The sequence below is a fragment of the Carassius carassius genome, chromosome 28, assembly GCF_963082965.1.
Source record: "Carassius carassius chromosome 28, fCarCar2.1, whole genome shotgun sequence".
NCBI lineage: Eukaryota > Metazoa > Chordata > Actinopteri > Cypriniformes > Cyprinidae > Carassius > Carassius carassius.
The window spans coordinates 24,693,585-24,715,146 of record NC_081782.1 but is presented as its reverse complement, the minus strand read 5'-3'; the positions used below and the strand labels follow the sequence as shown (position 1 = coordinate 24,715,146).

The window sequence follows — 21,562 nt, the reverse complement described above, 5'->3', positions numbered from 1 at the left end:
CAACACAGCATTCCAGCCATGCTAATATAAATATATTGTAAATAACAGCTATGACATTTAACAGCTGTTCCCCTAGTGGCTGTGTATATAACTGCATAACACACAGGTCAACTAGTAACCTCAGTTTAAATGCCAAGTCCTTCACTATTTTGCATGAGTGTGATGCTATAATTTGCTTACCCGATGCTTTGAGCGGTAAGTAGTAACATGTAGTTTGTTATTGCTTTATTATTATTAACACTTTCATATAGCTTTTCTCACTTACATTTCTTGTTAGCATGCTATATTTACAGTGTGATGAAACGATCTCTGGGTTAAACGACCTTCGTGATAATTAGTACCAGATTATAGATAGCATTGAAATGTTACAGTTCTCAAACATTTATTGAAACCTTTAACCTTTTTAATCTTAAATAACTGTTTTTAGAGATGGATATGGGTTTGATCTTAATTAAAGTCAATATGGAATTTATTGTAAGAGGAAATAAATTGAGGAACAATGGGTAACTATCTTCCCCTGAACTCAGTTATTAGCAGAACTAACAGTATGTTCTCATAAAAATAAAATGGGCTTTATTTTGTGACTGTTGATACATTGAAACCGATATAAACTGAGCTGCGTGATGCTGTTGCATATGAAAGTAACACTCGTTTAGCTATAATCTATCTGCTTTATGTGACATCCTACTTCTATCACTGTGTCAAGTTTTCACTGTGTGGTTTACCGCAACCATGAATATGGGTGGAGCTTATAGTGTGAGACACACAAAAATCATCATCAAAAGTACTGTCACTCTCAAGCTCAAACTGAACTTCAATGTGACTGAAATTGATGCCTTGAACATCACAGGAGCAAAAGTGAATCTCACTGTCGGCGACGTGACGAAGTAAAGGACAGATCCGTGATAAGGAGTGTCAGCTACATCACACGTGAATCTGCAGTGTGTGGAGGTGTGTGGAGGTGTTTGGAGCAGCTTTCAGAGATGCTTAGTCTTTTCTTCATGTAGGAGGACATTTTGAAGACACCACATGTGAGTTCAACTCTGACTTCTGTTTGCATCATTACAAGTGAGTTACCTGCTCTTGAGACATGGGCCAAAGTAGGCTTTAGACATGGATTTATTTATTTTTTTATAATCCTTTATTTATTTATTTTAGGTTTACTGTATGTAGCCTACATAGCCTGTCAAGGCATCATGACGTCCAAAGGTATTTACTCTAGGTTTTACATTTGGGAACAATCTCCGGCTTCTTCCAATTCTTTTTTTATTTTTTACAAAAATGTCAGAACTGTAAAAAAATAAAAATAAATAAATAAATAAATAAAAAACCGCCACGAATAAAAATATTATAAATATTTACATTGCTAACAGATAAAGGCCTACCAGTGAGAGAAAAAAACAATACTGTGTTTCATGTTAATGTGATCAATGCATATTTTAAGTATTACGGAGTGTTGTAACGATGGGCAATTTAGTACTTTGAAATTGATGTAATAATTGTCAGAATTACAACTTTTTTTATTCACCGGTACTATTTATGTATCATGAAATGTTAGCTTGAGTTTATACTGCTTGATAATTTAACCATTCATACATGATCCATCCACAGTATTGTTATTGTGAAGAGGTAAATAGCAATTTTGAGCAACAATGTGTGCCCAAATGTTAGATAATTTGTTCAGTGTTCAACAAGTTGGAAAGGATTTTTAATTTATTTTATTTATTTATTTAAACTCTTTCCTTTAAAAAAAAAAAGAAGAAACGGACTGTAGCTTTCACCACTGATAAAACACATTAGCTATTAACAAAGAACTGTGACAAAACAAGAGTGAATGAAAAATACAAATGAAAGGATGTGGGGTTAGAGAGAAATCATATTTCTTCATTTCCTTTGTTTCTCTATTTCTAAATTTCTGCAGGGTTACAGCAACATAGCTAAAATGGAGGAGCTTATAAAAGAACAGGTTTCCTGAACAGGTCCATTGCTATTCTGTTGGACCAATGATGATGAAAGATTCAAAAGAAGAATTCACAACCAGTGAGAACAGGTGAGAGAGAACAAGGATACAATCTTCAGTAAATGTAATCACCATTTTATTCCATGTGCATTTTTTTTTATATATTTTCTTAAATTGAATGGTTAAACATTTTTTTTTTCAATAGAGAAAATCCTGCTAGCACAGTACCCAATGGGGTCTCCAAAGATGAGACAAAACACCTGAGTCTGCTGAAAGGGTTACGGTTGTGTCAGGATGCGTGGGCTCCCAAAAGTCCCTGGGACAGTCATGGAGCACACGCCGCTCTGTGGGGCAGACCTGCTGGGGTGGGTGCCTTCCTTTTTATCAGTGCTTACTAATTAAGTTACTAATTATTTTCAGCATTATTCCTGTAAACCTTGATGTTGTCAGTGCTAAAAAAAAAAAAGGTGTTTTAGTTAAATATAACTTGAAATATGACTCATACATAATTCAATAATTTAAATTCCATCAAATCTATTTTTGCTGAGGCTGGGGGATAGACATAGGTAGTTGTAGCGCCTAACCCATCCTTACTGTAAAAAGATAAATAAATTTGAACTACCTTTTTTAATCTTTTTGTATTCTATTCTCTTTTCATTTATTACACAATTATATATAAAAAGACCTATAACACTAGTTTGCTCTCTTCTTTTTCTATTCTATATGTTTTCTTTTTGATTTATTATATTATTTAAAAGCCCTTGCTAAGTGTACTGCATTTACGCTAACTGAGACTTGTTATAACACTTGTACATCATTGCTCTTTTGTTGTTTTTGATTGCTTCCATTGTCCTCATTTGTAAGTCTTTTTGTATAAAAGTGTCTGCTAAATGTAAATGTACTGTGAATACAGAAATAGGAATAATAATTATTACATTTCAATTGATACTTATTTACATTTATTCATTTAGCTGACGCTTTTATCCAAAGTGACTTACAATTGCTATATAAATGTCAGAGGTCACACGCCTCTGGAACAACTAGGGGGTTAAGTGTCTTGCTCAGGGACACATTGGTGTCTCACAGTGGATTCGAACCCGGGTTTCTCACACCAAAGGCATGTGTCTTATCCACTGTTCCAACACCACCCCACTTATTTGATAAAACTATATTGTGGGAAGTCCCTGTTCCCTTTGACATTTCCCTGTTTAATATAAGCCATTTCTTTGTCTATGTGCATAGTGGAAGCATAGTTGTAGTTCACTATTATGGAGAAGTTTATTCAGTGATTGATTTAGGTAGAGGTTGTCATAATTTCTTCTTTATAATTGTGCTGTAAAACTTTCATGCTACGGTTGAATGAAATGCACGAGGAAGATGAAATGCAAACAGTCTTTAATAAATCCACTCAAGGGTAAATCCAGGACAGAACAGGCAGGATACACACGTAGGGACGTAGTAGACCAAACGAGGAAACACAAGACTGAACACATCTTAAATACATTGGTAAATGAAGATAATTAACAAGAACCACATCTGAACCAAATGAAAATCAGACATACACTGAAAACTAGGTCAACTGACCACATGGGGAAGGAAACACAAAAAAAAGGTCCTTGAGGTGTGACAGTTCACCCCCCTCTCGAAAAGGTGCGACCTTGCGCCACAGGAACATCAAAGGAAGGGACAATTGAGTTACTTGCTCTTGAGACATGGGCCGAAATAGGCTTTAAAAGTGAAGTCAAGTCAAGTCACCTTTATTTATATAGCGCTTTAAACAAAATACATTGCGTCAAAGCAACTGAACAACATTCATTAGGAAAACAATGTGTCAATAATGCAAAATGATAGTTAAAGGCAGTTCATCATTGAATTCAGTGATGTCATCTCTGTTCAGTTTAAATAGTGTCTGTGCATTTATTTGCAATCAAGTCAACGATATCGCTGTAGATGAAGTGACCCCAACTAAGCAAGCCAGAGGCGATAGCGGCAAGGAACCGAAACTCCATCGGTGACAGAATGGAGAAAAAACCTTGGGAGAAACCAGGCTCAGTTGGGGGGCCAGTTCTTCTCTGACCAGACGAAACCAGTAGTTCAATTCCAGGCTGCAGCAAAGTCAGATTGTGCAGAAGAATCATCTGTTTCCTGTGGTCTTGTCCTGGTGGTCCTCTGAGACAAGGTCTTTACAGGGGATCTGTATCTGGGGCTCTAGTTGTCCTGGTCTCCGCTGTCTTTCAGGGATGTAGAGGTCCTTTCTAGGTGCTGATCCACCATCTGGTCTGGATACGTACTGGATCTGGGTGACTGCAGTGACCCTCTGATCTGGATACAGACTGGATCTGGTGGCTACGGTGACCTCGGAATAAGAGAGAAACAGACAAATATTAGCGTAGATGCCATTCTTCTAATGATGTAGCAAGTACATAGGGTGTTACGGGAAGTGTTCCCAGTTCTGGTTTACCTAATTAATGCAGCCTAAAAATCCTTTAACGGATTTGGATATTAAAAGCATATTAGTATGTTATGTGTAAGCCAGGTTAAAAAGATGGGTCTTTAATCTAGATTTAAACTGCAAGAGTGTGTCTGCCTCCCGAACAATGTTAGGTAGGTTATTCCAGAGTTTAGATGCCAAATAGGAAAAAGATCTGCCGCCCGCAGTTGATTTTGATATTCTAGGTATTATCAAATTGCCTGAGTTTTGAGAACGTAGCGGACGTAGAGGATTATAATGTAATAGGAGCTCATTCAAATACTGAGGTGCTAAACCATTCAGGGCTTTATAAGTAATAAGCTATATTTTAAAATTGATACGATGTTTGATAGGGAGCCAGTGCAGTGTTGACAGGACCGGGCTAATATGGTCATACTTCCTGGTTCTAGTAAGAACTCTTGATGCTGCATTTTGGAGTAGCTGTAGTTTGTTTACTAAGCGTGCAGAACAACCACCCAATAAAGCATTACAATAATCTAACCTTGAGGTCATAAATTGGATTAACATTCCTGCATTTGACATTGAGAGCATAGGCTGTAATTTAGATATATTTTTGAGATGGAAAAATGCAGTTTTACAAATGCTAGAAACGTGGCTTTCTAAGGAAAGATTGCGATCAAATAGCACACCTAGATTCCTAACTGATGACAAAGAATTGACAGAGCAGCCATCAAGTCTTAGACAGTGTTCTAGGTTATTACATGCAGAGTTTTTAGGTCCTATAATTAACACCTCTGTTTTTTCAGAATTTAGCAGTAAGAAATGACTAGTCATCCAGTTTTTTATATCGACTATGCATTCCATTAGTTTTTCAAATTGGTGTGTTTCACCGGGCCGCGAAGAAATATAGAGCTGAGTATCATCAGCATAACAGTGAAAGCTAACACCATGTTTCCTGATGGTATCTCCCAAGGGTAACATATAAAGCGTGAAGAGTAGCGGCCCTAGTACTGAGCCTTGAGGTACTCCATACTGCACTTGTGATCGATATGATACATCTTCATTCACTGCTACGAACTGATGGCGGTTATATAAGTACGATTTAAACCATGCTAATGCACTTCCATTAATGCCAATAAATTGTTCAAGTTTATGCAAAAGAATGTTGTGGTCAATTGTGTCAAATGCAGCACTAAGATCCAATAGCACTAATAGAGAGATACAACCACGATCAGATCATAAGAGCAGGTCATTTGTAACTCTAAGGAGAGCAGTCTCAGTACTATGATACGGTCTAAATCCTGACTGGAAATCCTCACATATACCATTTTTCTCTAAGAAGGAATATAATTGTGTGGATACCACCTTTTCTAGTATCTTGGACAGAAAAGGGAGATTCGAGATTGGTCTATAATTAACTAGTTCTTTGGGGTCAAGTTGTGTTTTTTTGATGAGAGGCTTAATAACAGCCAGTTTGAAGGTTTTGGGGACATATCCTACTGACAATGAGGAATTAATGATAGTCAGAAGAGGATCTATGACTTCTAGAAGCACCTCTTTTAGGAGCTTAGATGGTATAGGGTCTAACATGTTGTTGGTTTAGATGATTTAACAAGTTTATACAATTCTTCCTCTCCTATAGTATAGAATGAGTGTAACTGTTCTTCAGGGGGTCAATAGTGCACTGCCTGATGCGATACTGTAGCTGACGGCTGAATGGTTACAATTTTATCTCTAATAGTATCGATTTTAGAAGTAAAGTAGTTCATAAAGTCATTACTGCTGTGATGCTGGGAAACGTCAACACTTGTTGAGGCTTTATTTTTCGTTAATTTAGCCACTGTATTGAATAAATACCTGGGATTATGTTTGTTTTCTTCTAAAAGAAAAGAAAAGTAATCGGATCTAGCAGTTTTTAATGCTTTTCTGTAGGATAGGTTACTTTCTCGACAAGCAATACGAAATACCTCTAGTTTTGTTTTCCTCCAGCTGCGCTCCATTTTTCGGGCTGCTCTCTTTAGGGTGCGAGTATGCTCATTATACCATGGTGTCATACTGGTTTCCTTAACCTTCCTTAAGCATAAAGGAGCAACTGTATTTAAAATGCTAGAAAAGAGAGAGTCCATAGTTTCTGTTACATCATCAAGTTGTTCTGAGGTTTTGGATATGCTCAGGAATTTGGATACATCAGGTAGATAACTTAAAAAGCAGTCTTTTGTGGTAGAAGTGATGGTTCTTCCATACTTGTAACAAGAAGTAGAATTTACAATTTTGGCTATATGAAGTTTGCACAAAACTAAATAATGAAGTGAAATTCTTCTATATTTCTATTTAAAGTTTACTGTATGTAGCCATAGCCTATCGAGGCATTATGATGTTCAAAGGTATTTACCGTAGGTTTTACATTTGAGAACAATCTGCTGCTTCTTCCATTTTTTTAAGAAATGTGAGAGAGGGGGATTTACTGTTGGTGGAGGACAAACGAGTGGATGTGGGATGGTGACCAGGGACGGCAAAGGGCTGGGAGGAAGGTAGGCAGACAGACAAGACAGGTGGAGGCTCTGGCAGAGGAAGGACACCAGGGAGGAGGGCGACAACCGAAAAACAGGGTGGAGCTGTCGGAGGAGGGAGACAGGCAGGAGCAGGAGGAGCCATGAGGGACCCAGAGCCCAGCCAGGATGGCGGTCCATGGGGAAGCAGACGAAGGGAGTAGCCATGGTGGAGGAAGAGCTGATGACTCCAGGGGGGTGACCGACGGCAGTGGAGCAGGTAGTGGTGGAGCCAGTAAGCCAATGTGACAGGGGAGGATCCAGAGGGAAGAACGAGACGAAGGCGGGGATCCGGAAGGATGTGGTGGAGCCAGAGCAACAGAGGACCAAGGTGGAGCCGGAGGGAAGGAGGAGCCTGACAGAGCCAGAGGGATGAGGTGTAGCCAGAAGAGTATCAAGGCAGCAGATGGTCGATGACAGACCAAGGCTGAGCCGTAGGGACAAACCAGCCCTGCGGTGCTATTGGGCTGATGGGCCACAGTGGAGAGGAGGAAGCTAAGATCTATGGTGGAACTGCTGGGTCAACAGGCCGAGGTGGAGTCTGGGACTCAGAGGCTGGAGACAGAGACAAGGGATCCTCCAGACACAACAGATTATAGACACGCATCCATATATGCACCTATATAGAAAGACATCCCGCGCAGATGACGGGCTGAGGGTGAGCAGAAGGGCTGCCAGGAGACAGCGGAGGAGATGCTGAGGACTGGGACAGAGGTGGTGGGAGAGGGAGGCTGGGCGGGAGTTCAGGATCCTCAAGGGGATTCATTAAATTTATTTGTATAGCGCTTTTTGCAGTACAAATCATTGCAAAGCAACTTTACAGAAAATGTTTCTATAATATTTAGTTGTAGCTTATCAGTGGTGACTCAGTTTATGTACATATGGCAGAAATGTACGGAAAAATAAATTAAAGATGTAATCAAACAGACGACGAACACTATTAACAGCAATTATTTTGATGCAATGAAACTTACAGCAAAATTTGTTAGTTCTGTATGTTGTTTCAGGGTTAGCATGGGGTCCTCTGAGGGGTTGGCATCATCTCTTCTCAGGTGTTCTGGATCCAGACTGGAGCTTGTGTAAATCCTGGATCTGTGGCAAAACAGAGAAACAAATAGAGACATAATTAGCATAGCTGCTGTTCCAACCAAGTAACATTTATTTGTTTAACCCATGCTAAAGAATAATAATGCACATTTGATCCGATATAACTGCAGTACAAGATTATGAGATGCATTATTTGAATGCTTGTCTTTAATGGACATTTAGGATTAGGAATGGTGTGTGCTGCCCACACACATCACAAGGCGAATCCCAACACTGGGAGCGCCAGTAACAGGGGAACGACCTCCGTGGTCGTTTCAGGACAGATAGACAGTTCAGGATGGGCAGCCAGAGAGTTCAGATGAAGATGGTAGAAAAGCAGGCATGTCTGCATATATATCCAAATTAAAATCCACTGAGCTCGGCTCACTCTCAGCCATGGTGCAGTGGGCAGATCTTCCCTCTGTGCTCTCGCTGTCCATGGCACTCTCCCTGCGGTGAGCCCTGTAGCCGGCTCTCGCACCTGGTCTGATGTCACATGCTTTGATAAACCTGTAATAATGATATAGGCTATTTTAGAGCTGTTGGGGTTGACTTTGAGGGAAACTGTACACAAAAGTGCATTCAGATGCCCCCTTCACTTTTTCAATTTTGTTATGTTGCAGCCTGATACTACAATTGTTTAAATTATGTATGCCATTGTTCATTAATGTCCATTAATATATTAGAGTCATTTGTACCTTTTATGTGGAGGGTTTAATGCCATCTGCTTGTAGTTTATTAAAAAATTAAAAACCTTATAACCTGCATATAATATTACAAACTGGTGTTTCTGATCATATTGTTTTAATTTATGATATTTTTCATGAACACACTGGTCTGTAGCGCAAATAGTTTTACCACTTACTGCACTTTCCTCTAGTTACCTACTGAATCGGATGTCTTGCCGATTACATCACAGAAAATAGCATAACTTAGTTTTGCAAATAAGAGGTCCTATATTTATACACGGGTGCCTCAAACCACATTCTTCCATGCAGAGGATCATTGCCAAGCCATGTAATTTCGGAAGACGTGAATTTATTATCATATATATATATATGAACTTTTCCTTAATGGTTGGCAGTGTAGGACAGGCTAACTAGTGCCACTAATTGAAGTAGAGTTTTGTGTTTTTTTTTTTTACAGAATAAAATCTACCGTCATGTCGTAGATATTTGCAGAAGTAGAGTTAGATAAGTTTGCATAAAGTATGACTGCAAGTGCACTTAAAGAGAGGCAAAGTGGTGGTGTACGTACGTAAGATCAGATAAAGACCTATTCCAGGGTTTGTGGAAGTGATTATTTATGTTGGTGTTACTTTGGTTTGGTTTGGTTTGTGTTTCTGCTAGTATAACGCTCATTTGTTTTGTTTTTTATAATTATGAAAAAATACAAGATTACATTATATATATATATAAAACCTTGTCTTTATTTTGAATAAAGTATCCAAGGATCTAATGTTGTACATTTTACAAAAGTGTTGACATATGTTGAAAGTCTGTATGTGTGTGCAACTTTTTTTCCCCTCCACCTTTCAAAACCATGAATTATGCTTTCATATTTCCACTCTATATAACTAGTAAATGATGTCAATTATCAAAGGTCTCATTTCACTTCCTTTATGGTCAATGTAAAGGAGCAAAATCCTCAAACAAAGTTCTTGAAACGTTATTTTTATATTTTGAATTTGAAAGAAAGTTAGCTGCTGTGTATATGCTAGAAGCATATCCATGATAGGTTTTAATAAGCTAATTAAATACTGATAACTAAAGTAGTCATCTATATTTAGATTTTTTTTGCCACCTAACTTTTGTGTGCACCGACTTCCTCTTGTAAGAGTGCTTACCCACAAAGTGAGCATTTCCTTGAATTCAGTGGTTGTTGTATTGCTTTTTCAAATGAGTGCTCATCTGATTAGTTTATACAAATATGAAAGTGATACATTATTCTCCATGATATTTTGATTCTCAATGATTTAAGCACAACAGCGAAATGACTGTTAAATAGCGGTTCATTTACACAGAGTTTCCTGGTGGTCCAAGACTCTTCGTCTCAAGACCAGCTTCTGTGTGTGTCTGTGGGGGACAGAGGGGAGCCGGTCAAAGAATTCCCCATCTTAACCACTGGAACAGGTACCAAAAAGCCTTTTCATCTTTGATTGCTGCTCAGATACGCTATACCCAAGTTTCTAATCACAAGTCAGAATTTAACATGACCTCAAGCATTTATCATGATCAACATGTTCTCATGACGTCGTGTTCTTAACACCTCTATGAAAGAGCAACCTGAGAGCTTTTTTTTTCTGGCAAGGAAATGAATGAGCTGCCAGGCATAATGCAGTTCTAAAGCATGCATGTTCTCTACGTTTCCTGTTACAAACTGACATGAGAAGAACAGAATGGGAAGAGTTTGTACAATGTAGGCTACATGAGACGTTTGTGCAAAGTTCAGTGAACTCTTCTACGCAGCAGTTTGTTCTCTATTTGTGCATGCTGATAAAATTCACATCCTGAACCCTACAGTCTTCCTATTTCCTCATTGCATTTGTGTACTTTTGAAGTTCATGACTAGTCTGTCCAGTTTCTCTCTATTACTCATAGTGTTCGTCTGACTCAGTTAGTTCTCTTGTCTCTTTGTTTTTCTTTCATAGCTCTTCACTTGACGGCATCACACCTGGCTTTCCCTGATCTCTTTCAGCTGCTGCACTTCTACACAGTGAGCAGGTGGGACTGAGTTCTTTTTATCTAGCAGCTATTGATAAGGAAGCACGTCTGTTTTGCTTGATAACAGGATGCTATCACAGGAAACTCTGTGCACCCTTGTATTATATAAAATTTTCTATGCATTGTATAAAGAACTGGTAACTTGCAATGATTCCACCCATAAAAATGTGTTTTGTTGGTATAAATTCATGTATACCATATACATGTAATGCAGTATATAATTGCAGTAAAATTGTAATTTGGCATAAGATTGAACTTTTAAGGGGCACCCTGTAATTGATTCATTAAAGAAATATTTGAAACTTATTTAACCTGATTAAAAGTTTGTGTGTTGGTATAAAGGCTGTATTAAGATGGATCAGTGCTGTTAAATAATATTAATGTTTTTGCTTTATTAAAAATAGTTACTTTTAAAGTTACTTTACTTTTACAGTTCTGTTTCTCATGTACATACTATGTACTTATTATAGTAATTACAGTAACTATGTAACTAGGTACTAACCCTGAACCTACCCCTAAACCTAACCCTACCCCATGTATTTACCTTGTATTACCAGAACTTTCTTAGATAAATACACTGTAAGTACACTATAAGTACATGTAAGTACATGTAAGTACATGTACTGTAAAATAAAGTGCAACCTATATATATATATATATATATATATATATATATATATTTTTTTTTTTATCTGACATCTGCTACACTTAATTTTCTCTCAGGGATGTTTTGCCTGTCTGTTTATTGGTTCCCTCATGGGTTTACTCCCTTAAAAGTCTACCAGATCATCTCATTCCTCTGCTTGGTCCAAGTTAGTACTTGTGCTGTCATTCACTATCCTCTGTACTACACTATAAATCTGACGTTATGCAAATCGGACTCTCTGAATTCTAGTGATTTGTGTGTTTGACCTTTAGAGACCTGGCTTTGCCCCTCTTCAGATCCGCTGATTAGCAGTATGAAACCAGAAACCAAAGACATGGCAGAAACAATGATGTGCACTATACAGGTGATACAAACCCTCTGACTCAGTGGCCTTTACTTTACTTAATAATATAATTATTAAGTCATTCAAATTTCAGAATTTTTAATTGGGGTATTATAAAGATACTAGTTCTTGCCCATGTTTTGTTTTAAGTATTGCCCATTTAACTTGTTTTAGAAAAAATGACTAATCATTTGAGAGAAATAATTGGTATCACTTTATCTTAAAGTGTTCCTGTTTCATCTACTTTCTATAGTAGAAACTGGTCCTTATTTGTGTTAGGGTATTACACTGCAACAAAGGACGCCTAATAATAAAGTGTAACCAAATATTTGCGGATCTTAGACTGTCTGGTTCACATGAATTTTAATGTGTATCATTTAGACACTAGCTATGTTTCCATCCAAAGCTACAAATTAAACTTATGCGCAAAATTGGAATATCGCATAAAACATTTGTGAATCAGCGTTTCCATCCAGTGAGTTAAAGAGAACAAAATGGTCACTTTCCGATTTTTTTGCACTAAATATTACAAAGAATAGGAGAAGGCGCTGTACTGTATGTAATAATCTTAGTATGCAATAAATTACGAGCTTTAGAGAGCGCAGACGAAACACGCTCATGTTATCTTATTTTCGGAGTCTGCTGTTTGGGAAAGCAGTTCTGGGAGTTAATTATAACGAAGCACTTTGGCAAGACTTTGCTCAAGCATTTTAGAATGACAAAACTAGCATCTAAATGCAATGAGATTGGTCTTTGGTTGGTCCAGTTATACTGTCCCATCACAAAGTTATATGTCTTTGAAGTTTGAAGGAAGATGTTTTCTTTCCGGATAAGTAATTTATTCTACTTGGTTGAGAGCAGAAGATTTATGCACATTTTTAGAATATATGCCCATCTTGCCGTTTCCATCCAGCGTTTTTTTTTTTGTTTTGTTTTTTACGATATCCCAAAATGTGCATAGAAATAGGTGGATGGAAACATAGCTACTGACAATAAGTTACCAAAAGGATTGTAATCCGCCAAATCAGTTGGTAGGCAAAAAGCTTGTGGTCTACATTAGCCACGTTTCCACTGTCGGGCCAAAAGCGGGCGTGCTAGTGCGTGCCAGGGCCAGTCGCGTTTCCACTGTCACTTCCGGGCCTTGATCATGCCTCGTCGGTGCTTCCTCGGGGCCAACGGCCCGGGTTTTTTGGCCAGCAGGGGCTAGAAGAGTGGTTATGAACAAAGGTGTAGTTTCTCCGCGTCTGGAGAGCATCAGCTAATATTTTATCATAAAGATAACAGCTATAACACAAGCATTAAGGACTTTTTAAAATAAGGTGAGCTCAGAACTTACTTTCAGTCAGCAGCGATTGTTTAAAATAACTTGATCCGATGTGGATTATAATCACCATACAAGGCAGAAATATTTATAAGCGATATAAAAGATTAAGCATGCTAAACATGTTACCATAGTAAACATGGTAAATATGACCGCTGGAGAAATCAGACGTCAGCTTCTTATTCTCTATCACAATCGTGTATTTATTTAGTAATATATTTTATCTGTCATAAGTCTCGTCTCGAGAGTTTAGCTCCGCGTAGCCTATCATAAACATATAATCATGTTTTTTTGTTTTTTTTCGGGAGTTTTTATAAAAATATATAAATGATCATTCTTTCTAAATGTGATGTATATAGGCTATTATGACTTCAAATAAACAGAAACAGACTCGACTGAATAAGCAGGATAACGCTTTTCTGTGTGACATTTTCAATTATGATAAATTAATTAATCATGATCAAAGTATCACTTATTATAGTAAAACATCATGCTTTTGGAATTAAATATTTAACAAAGCATGCAAACAAACGGCCGCTTTTGTCGTGTTCGTTTTGTGATCGTGCTAGTTCCAGTGACTTATTTCTTATTCGTTTTCTGATAACTTCTCTTTGTTGGTGAAATGATGGGGTTTCGTGACGTTGTTTCTGAGAGGCGTGTAAACGGCGGGTTTTAGTCAAACGCAGTTGTTCTGGCTCGACAGTGGAAACCCTGCAGTATTTTGGCCTCGGTGCTACAGGTCCGAGGCTATTAGCCCCACCCAGCCCGTTTGAAGCACTGGCTCGCACTGGCCCGACAGTGGAAACACGGCTAGTGACTTGTTGAACGTATTGGACTTTTAAGTGCAATATCTAAACATTGATTTATGCTGCTTTAATGTATGAAAATCCCCAAACCAGCAGTGAACAAGGACATTGAAATGTACTGCCATAACTAATGTATCCATTAGGAATCTATTCTTTTTAATCTTTGCGACTATATTCTGTGTGGGAGGCAAGACCTTGAAATTATTTCTACTCGTTGGTAGGTTACAGCTGCCAGTGGTGCCATGTGCTTCATCAATCCCTTGTACCTTCAAGAGCATGGTGATGATTGGCTTACTCATTCTTCAGCCAGCACAGTCAATCTTCCAATGAACTTCAGGCGAGACAAGCGGTTAAGTACCACGAGAGCATGGGCAGGGAGAGGACTCCAACAAAGGTCATCTACACTACCTGATGACAACTCTAGCAGCTTTGACCATGACAGAGGTAGTGGCTGTCTTTTATTTCTGCCAGCTATCTTTTACTTCTATACTGTCAGTTTTCTAATCTTTTCATGTGCCTTTGTTATTGTTATTAGTTCATATTTTTACATAAGATATTTCTGTTCAGCTTTAATTTATTTCAGTTTTAGTTTTGGTAATTCTAGTACTTCAACTTATTTTATTTAAGTTTGTTTCTAAGGCGCAGTTTCTAAGTTTTTTACATTTAATGTAATTTCATCGAATGTTCAGATGTTTGCAATTTAATGCATATTTAATTATAGATGTATAAATGTTCTTAAAGGGATACTACACCCTAAAATTTTGTCTTTAATCACTTACCCCCATGTTGTTCCAAACCCGTAAAAGTTCGTCTTCGGAACACAATTAGAGATATTTTGGATGAAAACCTGGAGGCTTGAGACTGTCCCATAGACTGCCAAGTAAATAACAGTGTCAAGGTTCATAAAAGGTATGAAAAGCATCGTCAGAATACTCCATCTGCCATCAGACGTGCAATCTGGGTTATATGAAGCGACAGGAACACCTATAAGCTTTATTCAATAATTCCGGTCTCCTCTGTGTCACTCCATATCACTGTCCTGCGTATGCTCTTCTGTCTCCTCCGCACCACAATGCGATGCGCTGTTTTATTTCAAATCAAAGCTAAATGCATGTAGAAGTGCATCCTTGTGGCGCAGATGACACAGAAGAGCATACGCAGCACAGTGATATGGAGTGACACAGAGGAGAGGAATTGTTGAATAAAGTCGTTATTTTTGGTTTCTTCATGTAAAAAAAGTATTCTCGTCGTTTCATAATGTTACGGTTGAATCACTGATGACAGATGGACGATTCTGACTATGCTTTTCATACTTTCCTGGACCTTGACACTGTTATCTATTTGGCAGTCTATGGGACAGTTTCAAGCCTTCCTTGTTTTCATCCAAAATATCTTAAATTGTGTTCCGAAGACGAACAAAGCTTTTATGGGTTTGGAACGACATGGGGGTAAGTGATTAAAGACAAAATTTTCATTTCTGGGTGGAGTATCCCTTTAATGCAATCAGTCAACTGGAGAAGTGTGGTGATATCTATTCGATTGTTGTTGTAGTTTTTTACCCTATTCACCTGAGGTGTCTTGCCTTAAGTTGTAATGTTTATGTACTACATCAGGATCTCTTGATAAAAAGGTGGATCTCAGTAATGTAGGTTAATGTCTTTGTTACTTTTCAAAGGATCATTTGAGAAGAATCCAGACTCTCCAGTTCCCCCAAGTGGAGTTGTGCTTCGAAGGGCGAGTGGCGCCGGCAATGAAGACCCCCTAAAAAGAGCAAGTGTTGACTCTATTCAAAGCCCTCTCCCTCAGTCACCACACCGTGTGTCGTGGATAGAAGACAAGATATGGCTGAACTCATCACTTCCTTCCTCTCTGCTTCAACCACCCGGCTTAGAGCTGGACTCGCTGTCAGTCAGCAGTATAGAGGAGGAGTCTGAAGCAGCTTTAAACCCCTCCCCATCACTACCTTCACCCCGCCTCCACTTGGCAGATAAGATGAAGAACCGCCTCTCTGCAGTGGGTCAGGCTCTAGGTGGACTTGTGTCGCCACACCGGAGACTCAGTAAACGTGTCCAGGAGATGGCGGAACGGAAGAGTGGGGCTTTTGCTGAGGCTGTCAGGGGATTTGTTGAGCAGACTCTTGCAAGCGGGGTCAGTCCTGGAGTGACCTGCACAGAGATGCTGCAGGAAGTGCGTTCGTCTCTCACCTCTCTGAGGGAAACCCTGTTTGATTGTCCAGAGATCCAAAGCATCACAGACAGCATCACAGACACTCCGGATTTTGAGCTGGGTATGACCTGGAAATGTGTTGGGGATAACATTATAGGCGCATTATAAGATAACAGCCTATCAGTTTATCTGTAATATTTTATCCTTCAAATACAATTGAATCTCTGATCTCCAGAATAGGTATGAAGACATAAAGCACATATTCTTCATGACCATGTTCTACATTCACCCAATACCTAAACTTAACAACTGCCTTATTAACTATTAATAAACAGCAAATTAGAAGTTTATTAAGGGCAAAAGTCATAATTAATCGTTTGTTAATGGTGAGAATTTGACCTTTAAATAAAGTGTGAGTTTTGCTAATATATTAGATATTTTGAAGGAATGCACAGGGAAATCGAATGGAAATTAATTGAGTCATAGTTGAACACGCTGAATTCAGCTATTCCATGTTTCATGTTGATGTGTTACAAAATGTATCAGAACACAATTCATAATGCATTACACATTTCACAGCTGTCTGTTTTTTTTTACATATATATTTTTCATGGGTCTAGAATTAAGAAAAAAACACATCTTAAAGCTAATGTTATGTGGTTTACAATAGAAATCATGTTTGGTCATGATGACACAGTTTATAGCACAAAACTTTCTAGCAAGAATTCCATACAGAAACAATTCTTTTATTTGCCTCTACTAAAACCAAATTTATTCACAAATCTGTTTTTCTCTTTGCCTTTAGATGCAATGCTGGAGCTTTCCTTACATAAAGTAGCTCTGAAGCCAGTTTACTCTCACCTTTACGTATGTCTAAAGACAGCACGCAGGAATGATGGCACTCTGCAGCGTTTAGAGGCCAACAAGAGCACCCTGGAGAACTGTAGCCTGGAGGAGCTGGAGGGCACAGCAGGGGCCGGGGTGCCAGATTCCAGCATGATGGATAAGATCCAGCAACGCTGGACCACAATGCATGAGGCCTATTCCCCCAGTAAAAAAGTTGACACCCTGCTCAAAGTCTGCAAGAATATCTACCATAGTATGAATGCTAATGCCAAGCCTGGTGAGTGAAGTAGTACAGTACAGTACACACATAATGCAGATTCTCATGGTTGATGTCAGTCTGTAAGATAATCAACATTCCACTTCCTTTGAACGATGACCTTGTATGTTCTCTTTACATACTCCCATTTCTATACAGTGGCCAAAACTATTAGAACACTAGTACTTTCACTAGAACTGGCCCCCCAACTGAGCCTGGTTTCTCCCAAGGTTTTTTTCTCCATTCTGTCACCGATGGAGTTTCGGTTCTTTGCCGCTGTCGCCTCTGGCTTGTTTAGTAGGGGTCACTTCATCTACAGTGATATCATTGACTTGATTGCAAATAAATGCACAGACACTATTTAAACTGAACAGAGATGACATCACTGAATTCAATGATGACCTATCATTTTGCATTATTGACACACTGTTTTCCTAATGAATGTTGTTCAGTTGCTTTGACGCAATATATTTTGTTTAAAGCGCTATATAAATAAAGGTGACTTTGACTACTTTCACCAACTAAAAATGGTTTAAGGTCAGTTATTTCTATCTTTTGCTGTAGTGTGTCAGTAGGAAATATCAGTTCACATTTAACTGTAATAATCCAGTGAGATTTTTGTCTGACGACAGCCAGTGCTCCACACAGAGATCTGATCTCATCATCATCATCAGTCTGTCTGGAACGACATGAAGAAACAGAACAAACTGAGTCTCCAAGACGCTTCAGGAAACCTTCCTGCAAAGCTACAGCACTTTAAAAGTTTTAGGCACTTGTGTAAAAATGCTGTAAAATGAGGATGCCGTTAAAATAATGTCATAAATGGATTTTCTTTATCAATTTACTTCTGTTAACTAAATCAAGTCAACATTTGGTGTGACCATCTTTTGTGTTTAAAGCAGTTTTTGTGCTAGGTGCACTTGCACATAGTTCTTCAGTTTCTTGAAGCACCTTGGAGACGTTGGCACAGTTCTTCTGGATTTAGTCCGTCACAGTTATTTCTAAATGATGATGAGATCAGATCTCTGTGTTTCCTACTGACAAACTACAGCAAAAGATGCTTGGTGGAAATACTAGTGCTCTAATCATTTTGATTTGTCCTGTATAGATTAACATATAACATATAGACATAGAGGCATTACTAAAAACTTCTGTCATTAAGGTGCAGATTTATGTTTCATGTTAGGTACGGTCTTCGGGGCAGATGACTTCCTGCCATGCCTGACATGGGTGTTACTGCGTAGTGATGTAGCTACACTTCAGGTGGACACTGACTATATGATGGAGCTGCTAGACCCCCTGCAACTACAAGGAGAGGGTAGGGGTACACACACATTCCAACCCATAAAGTATTTGCTGTACTCGTTTATATTGTATGCAGTGAGGTAAAGCAAACAATGTGATTCTTTCAAAGCAATACTCAGTCCAGCATGTCAGCTTATAATAATAAAATTAATGACCGTCAATGGAATTTTCCACCAGAAGGGTGTACTGTAGTTTATTAGGTTTTTTTAAATATTCACACACAAGCATGTGTAACATGGAAACTGTCTTTCGGTCTTTCTCTCAGGTGGGTACTACCTTACATCTCTCTACGCTGCCCTTTTTTACATCAGCAGCTTCCGGCCTCGTGTAGCGAAGCGGCAACTTAGCGCAGAAGCACACAGATCTCTCAGCCAATGGCATCGCAGACGCACACTGCACTGCAACCAATCACGCCGCAGCAGAAATCGAAGGACCATCCGGAGACACGGGCCAGCAGACGGAAGCCGAAAAACATCGGATGAACAGAACTCTTTGAATGCGAGCACAGAGTCCAGGGATCCGACTGACGTCATGCTAGCCTCCTCTGACATGCAAGAAACTCTCCAGGGTTTGGATGAAGAATTAGAGGCGGTAAAGGAAGAAGAGGAGGGACAAATACAGTCGAAAGAGACATTGCACCTCACCAGTTCTAAAACACAAGATAAAGTGGGAGGTGATGGAGTATGCTGGAAAGAAGATAACTAACATGAGGAATGAGGAAATACTCAAATTCAAATTTCACCTCAAATCATGCAACTTAATAAGAATTCATGCTGTAATTTCTCTAAGCAATCAGATTTCTGATTTTCACTTGTTAGGTGATAAAATGAGTGGGGGAAAAAACACCCTGGAAATCATCCACAATACCATCATGGTTGGGGGTGTTGCATTGGCAGGTGCACTCACATTTTCTTCAGAATTATGTAAATTAAAAATATAGTTTTTGTTATCTTATCATTTTCAAGTACATACTGTACTTTGCTTGACATGGGCAGGTATGCAGACACTCTAGCAACCACTGTAACAGGGTTATGCAAAATCAAATTGAGAATGCCTTTTGAGTGAATATGAATTGAATTTAAACTGCTGTAAGTAGTTTCTAATAATATGTTTCATTTTTCACCATGAATTACTCATGCACTTGTTATCACACAACAAATTTTCTATATACAGAATTTTGCTTTATATTTAATAAATTAACTTTCAATCGAATGACCATGATGGAAGATTAATTTTGGTTAATTTTGTCCATCTTGTTGGACTAATGAAAATGTCTGACTGTCTTGGATCGGTTTGAATGCAGTTCCTCTTCCTGTCGGCCGTTCATCGTGACCACTAGGGGGAAGTATTGTACAGGTTTTTCTGTTTTTCTTTTTTACCAAGAAAGAATTTGAGTTCTCACTGTGTGTTGTAATATTGCTTATGTATTTATTATTGCCATTATATGCCATTTACATTAACTTTTTTGCTCATGGTTTTTCAAACCACTTACTAACCACTCCGCATTTTCACTGGCCACAATTTTGTTGTTGGGAAATTACATTTATTATGACTTAATACTGCTTACAAATATTTATTTAAATTGATTTCCAGGTCATTTTATTTTGCCTATTAAAAGAGCATTTTTTCCTAAACGCAAGCATTGTCTTTCATATCAAATTCTTACATTTTGTTAATAATTTCACTTAATATAATAAGACAATATAGGGCTTTAACCACTCAAATTCAATAAGCATAAACAAAATTGATCTTTCCACTGCATTTACACAGACAGTTCAATGTAGCTGAAATATAGCAAGACAGAAAAGGCCAAAGTGGCTAGTTGGAGTGATTGTGTAACCCGCCACCACTGAAATGTTCTTTATCATTTGGCAGTACATTGTGAATGGTGCACATAAACACACTCACACAGACACATAACTGTTAATTCATTCTTAAAAATGCTTGTTTATATATAATAATCCTTTTTAAAAACAGCCAACAAAAGCCTAGAGGAACGAGATTACAAGCCCCATTATGTATTCAGACATCTTGCACTCAGTTAAATACAACTGGTGGTGGATGAGGAGATACCCCCTGACTATGTAAAGCGCTTTGAGTGCCTAGAAAAGCGCTATATAAATGTAAGGAATTATTATTATTATTAACAGTCTATTAAGGCTGTATTTCAGCCACAGCAACATCACAAAGTCGTCATTTAGAAATAAACAGTTATGAATTTTTCACTCATGCAGTGGATCATATGTAGATCATATGTAGTGAAACAATGCATCCAGCACAGGGCATAAATGAGATATATGACTTTCTCTTGTGCGTCGCTGAATACACAGATGGTTAAAGTCTGTGCTCTTTGAAGACTAAAAACAGCAACAAAGAGGAGCTGGCTTTCAAATACACACATTCTGAATTTGTGACGCTTTGACTGACATCTTTGTAAGGAGTGTGAGCTAAAACGAAGTCACAGTTAATGGAGATAAATAGAGAAGTGCCGTTGGCGAAATGCACCCCAACACTTTCAAACCAATTATTCTCTACATTAAACCAACGGATGGATCATTAACAACCTGTCTGGATTTTTTTCCTTTCTTTCTCACACACATTTTCACACTTCTCTTCAGTCACAGACCCAAAATGCATATATCATTTGCAGCAGCTTGTTCACAACAATTTTGCTGATATTGTGCTGTGAACAGTGACGTATAATAATAAAGTGGAGCTGCTTTATAGTGCTCCATCTAAATAGCATGGTATCATATGACAATATATTATACAATTTAAGATGTTATTATTGTCTTGATTTCCCATGTAATTCTGGAACATCCTTAAAATTCAAAATATACAAAATTGACATTAAAGGGATAGTTCACCCAAAAATAAAAATAGGATGTTTATCTGCTTACCCCCAGGGCATCCAAGGTGATGGTGACTTTGTTTCTTTAAAAGAACACAAACAGAGATTTTTAACTCAAACCGTTGCAGTCTGTCAGTCATATAATGTAAGTGTATGGGAATCACGGCTTTGAGAGTCAAAAAAACATACACAAACAAAACCAAATTAACAGAACATTTGTTACATTTGGCCAGAATCTAGAAAAGATTATGTTTTATTGGCTATGACTAAGGG

At 38.2% G+C, this 21,562-nt stretch overlaps 1 protein-coding gene across 1 annotated transcript; it reads left to right on the top strand.

Moving 5' to 3' along the window:
• Window positions 1–772: 772 nt before the first annotated feature.
• LOC132108225 (ras and Rab interactor 2-like) lies at window positions 773–19,654 on the top strand. The gene is made up of 12 exons (XM_059514868.1): window positions 773–1,031; window positions 1,922–2,050; window positions 2,166–2,325; window positions 10,050–10,158; window positions 10,677–10,749; window positions 11,473–11,561; window positions 11,668–11,759; window positions 14,087–14,309; window positions 15,541–16,152; window positions 16,837–17,154; window positions 18,320–18,451; window positions 18,704–19,654. The coding sequence occupies exons 2-12, from the start codon at window positions 2,004–2,006 to the stop codon at window positions 19,141–19,143; spliced, it is 2,295 nt and encodes a 764-aa protein (XP_059370851.1). The 5' UTR covers window positions 773–1,031; window positions 1,922–2,003; the 3' UTR covers window positions 19,144–19,654.
• The last annotated feature ends 1,908 nt before the right edge of the window (window positions 19,655–21,562 follow it).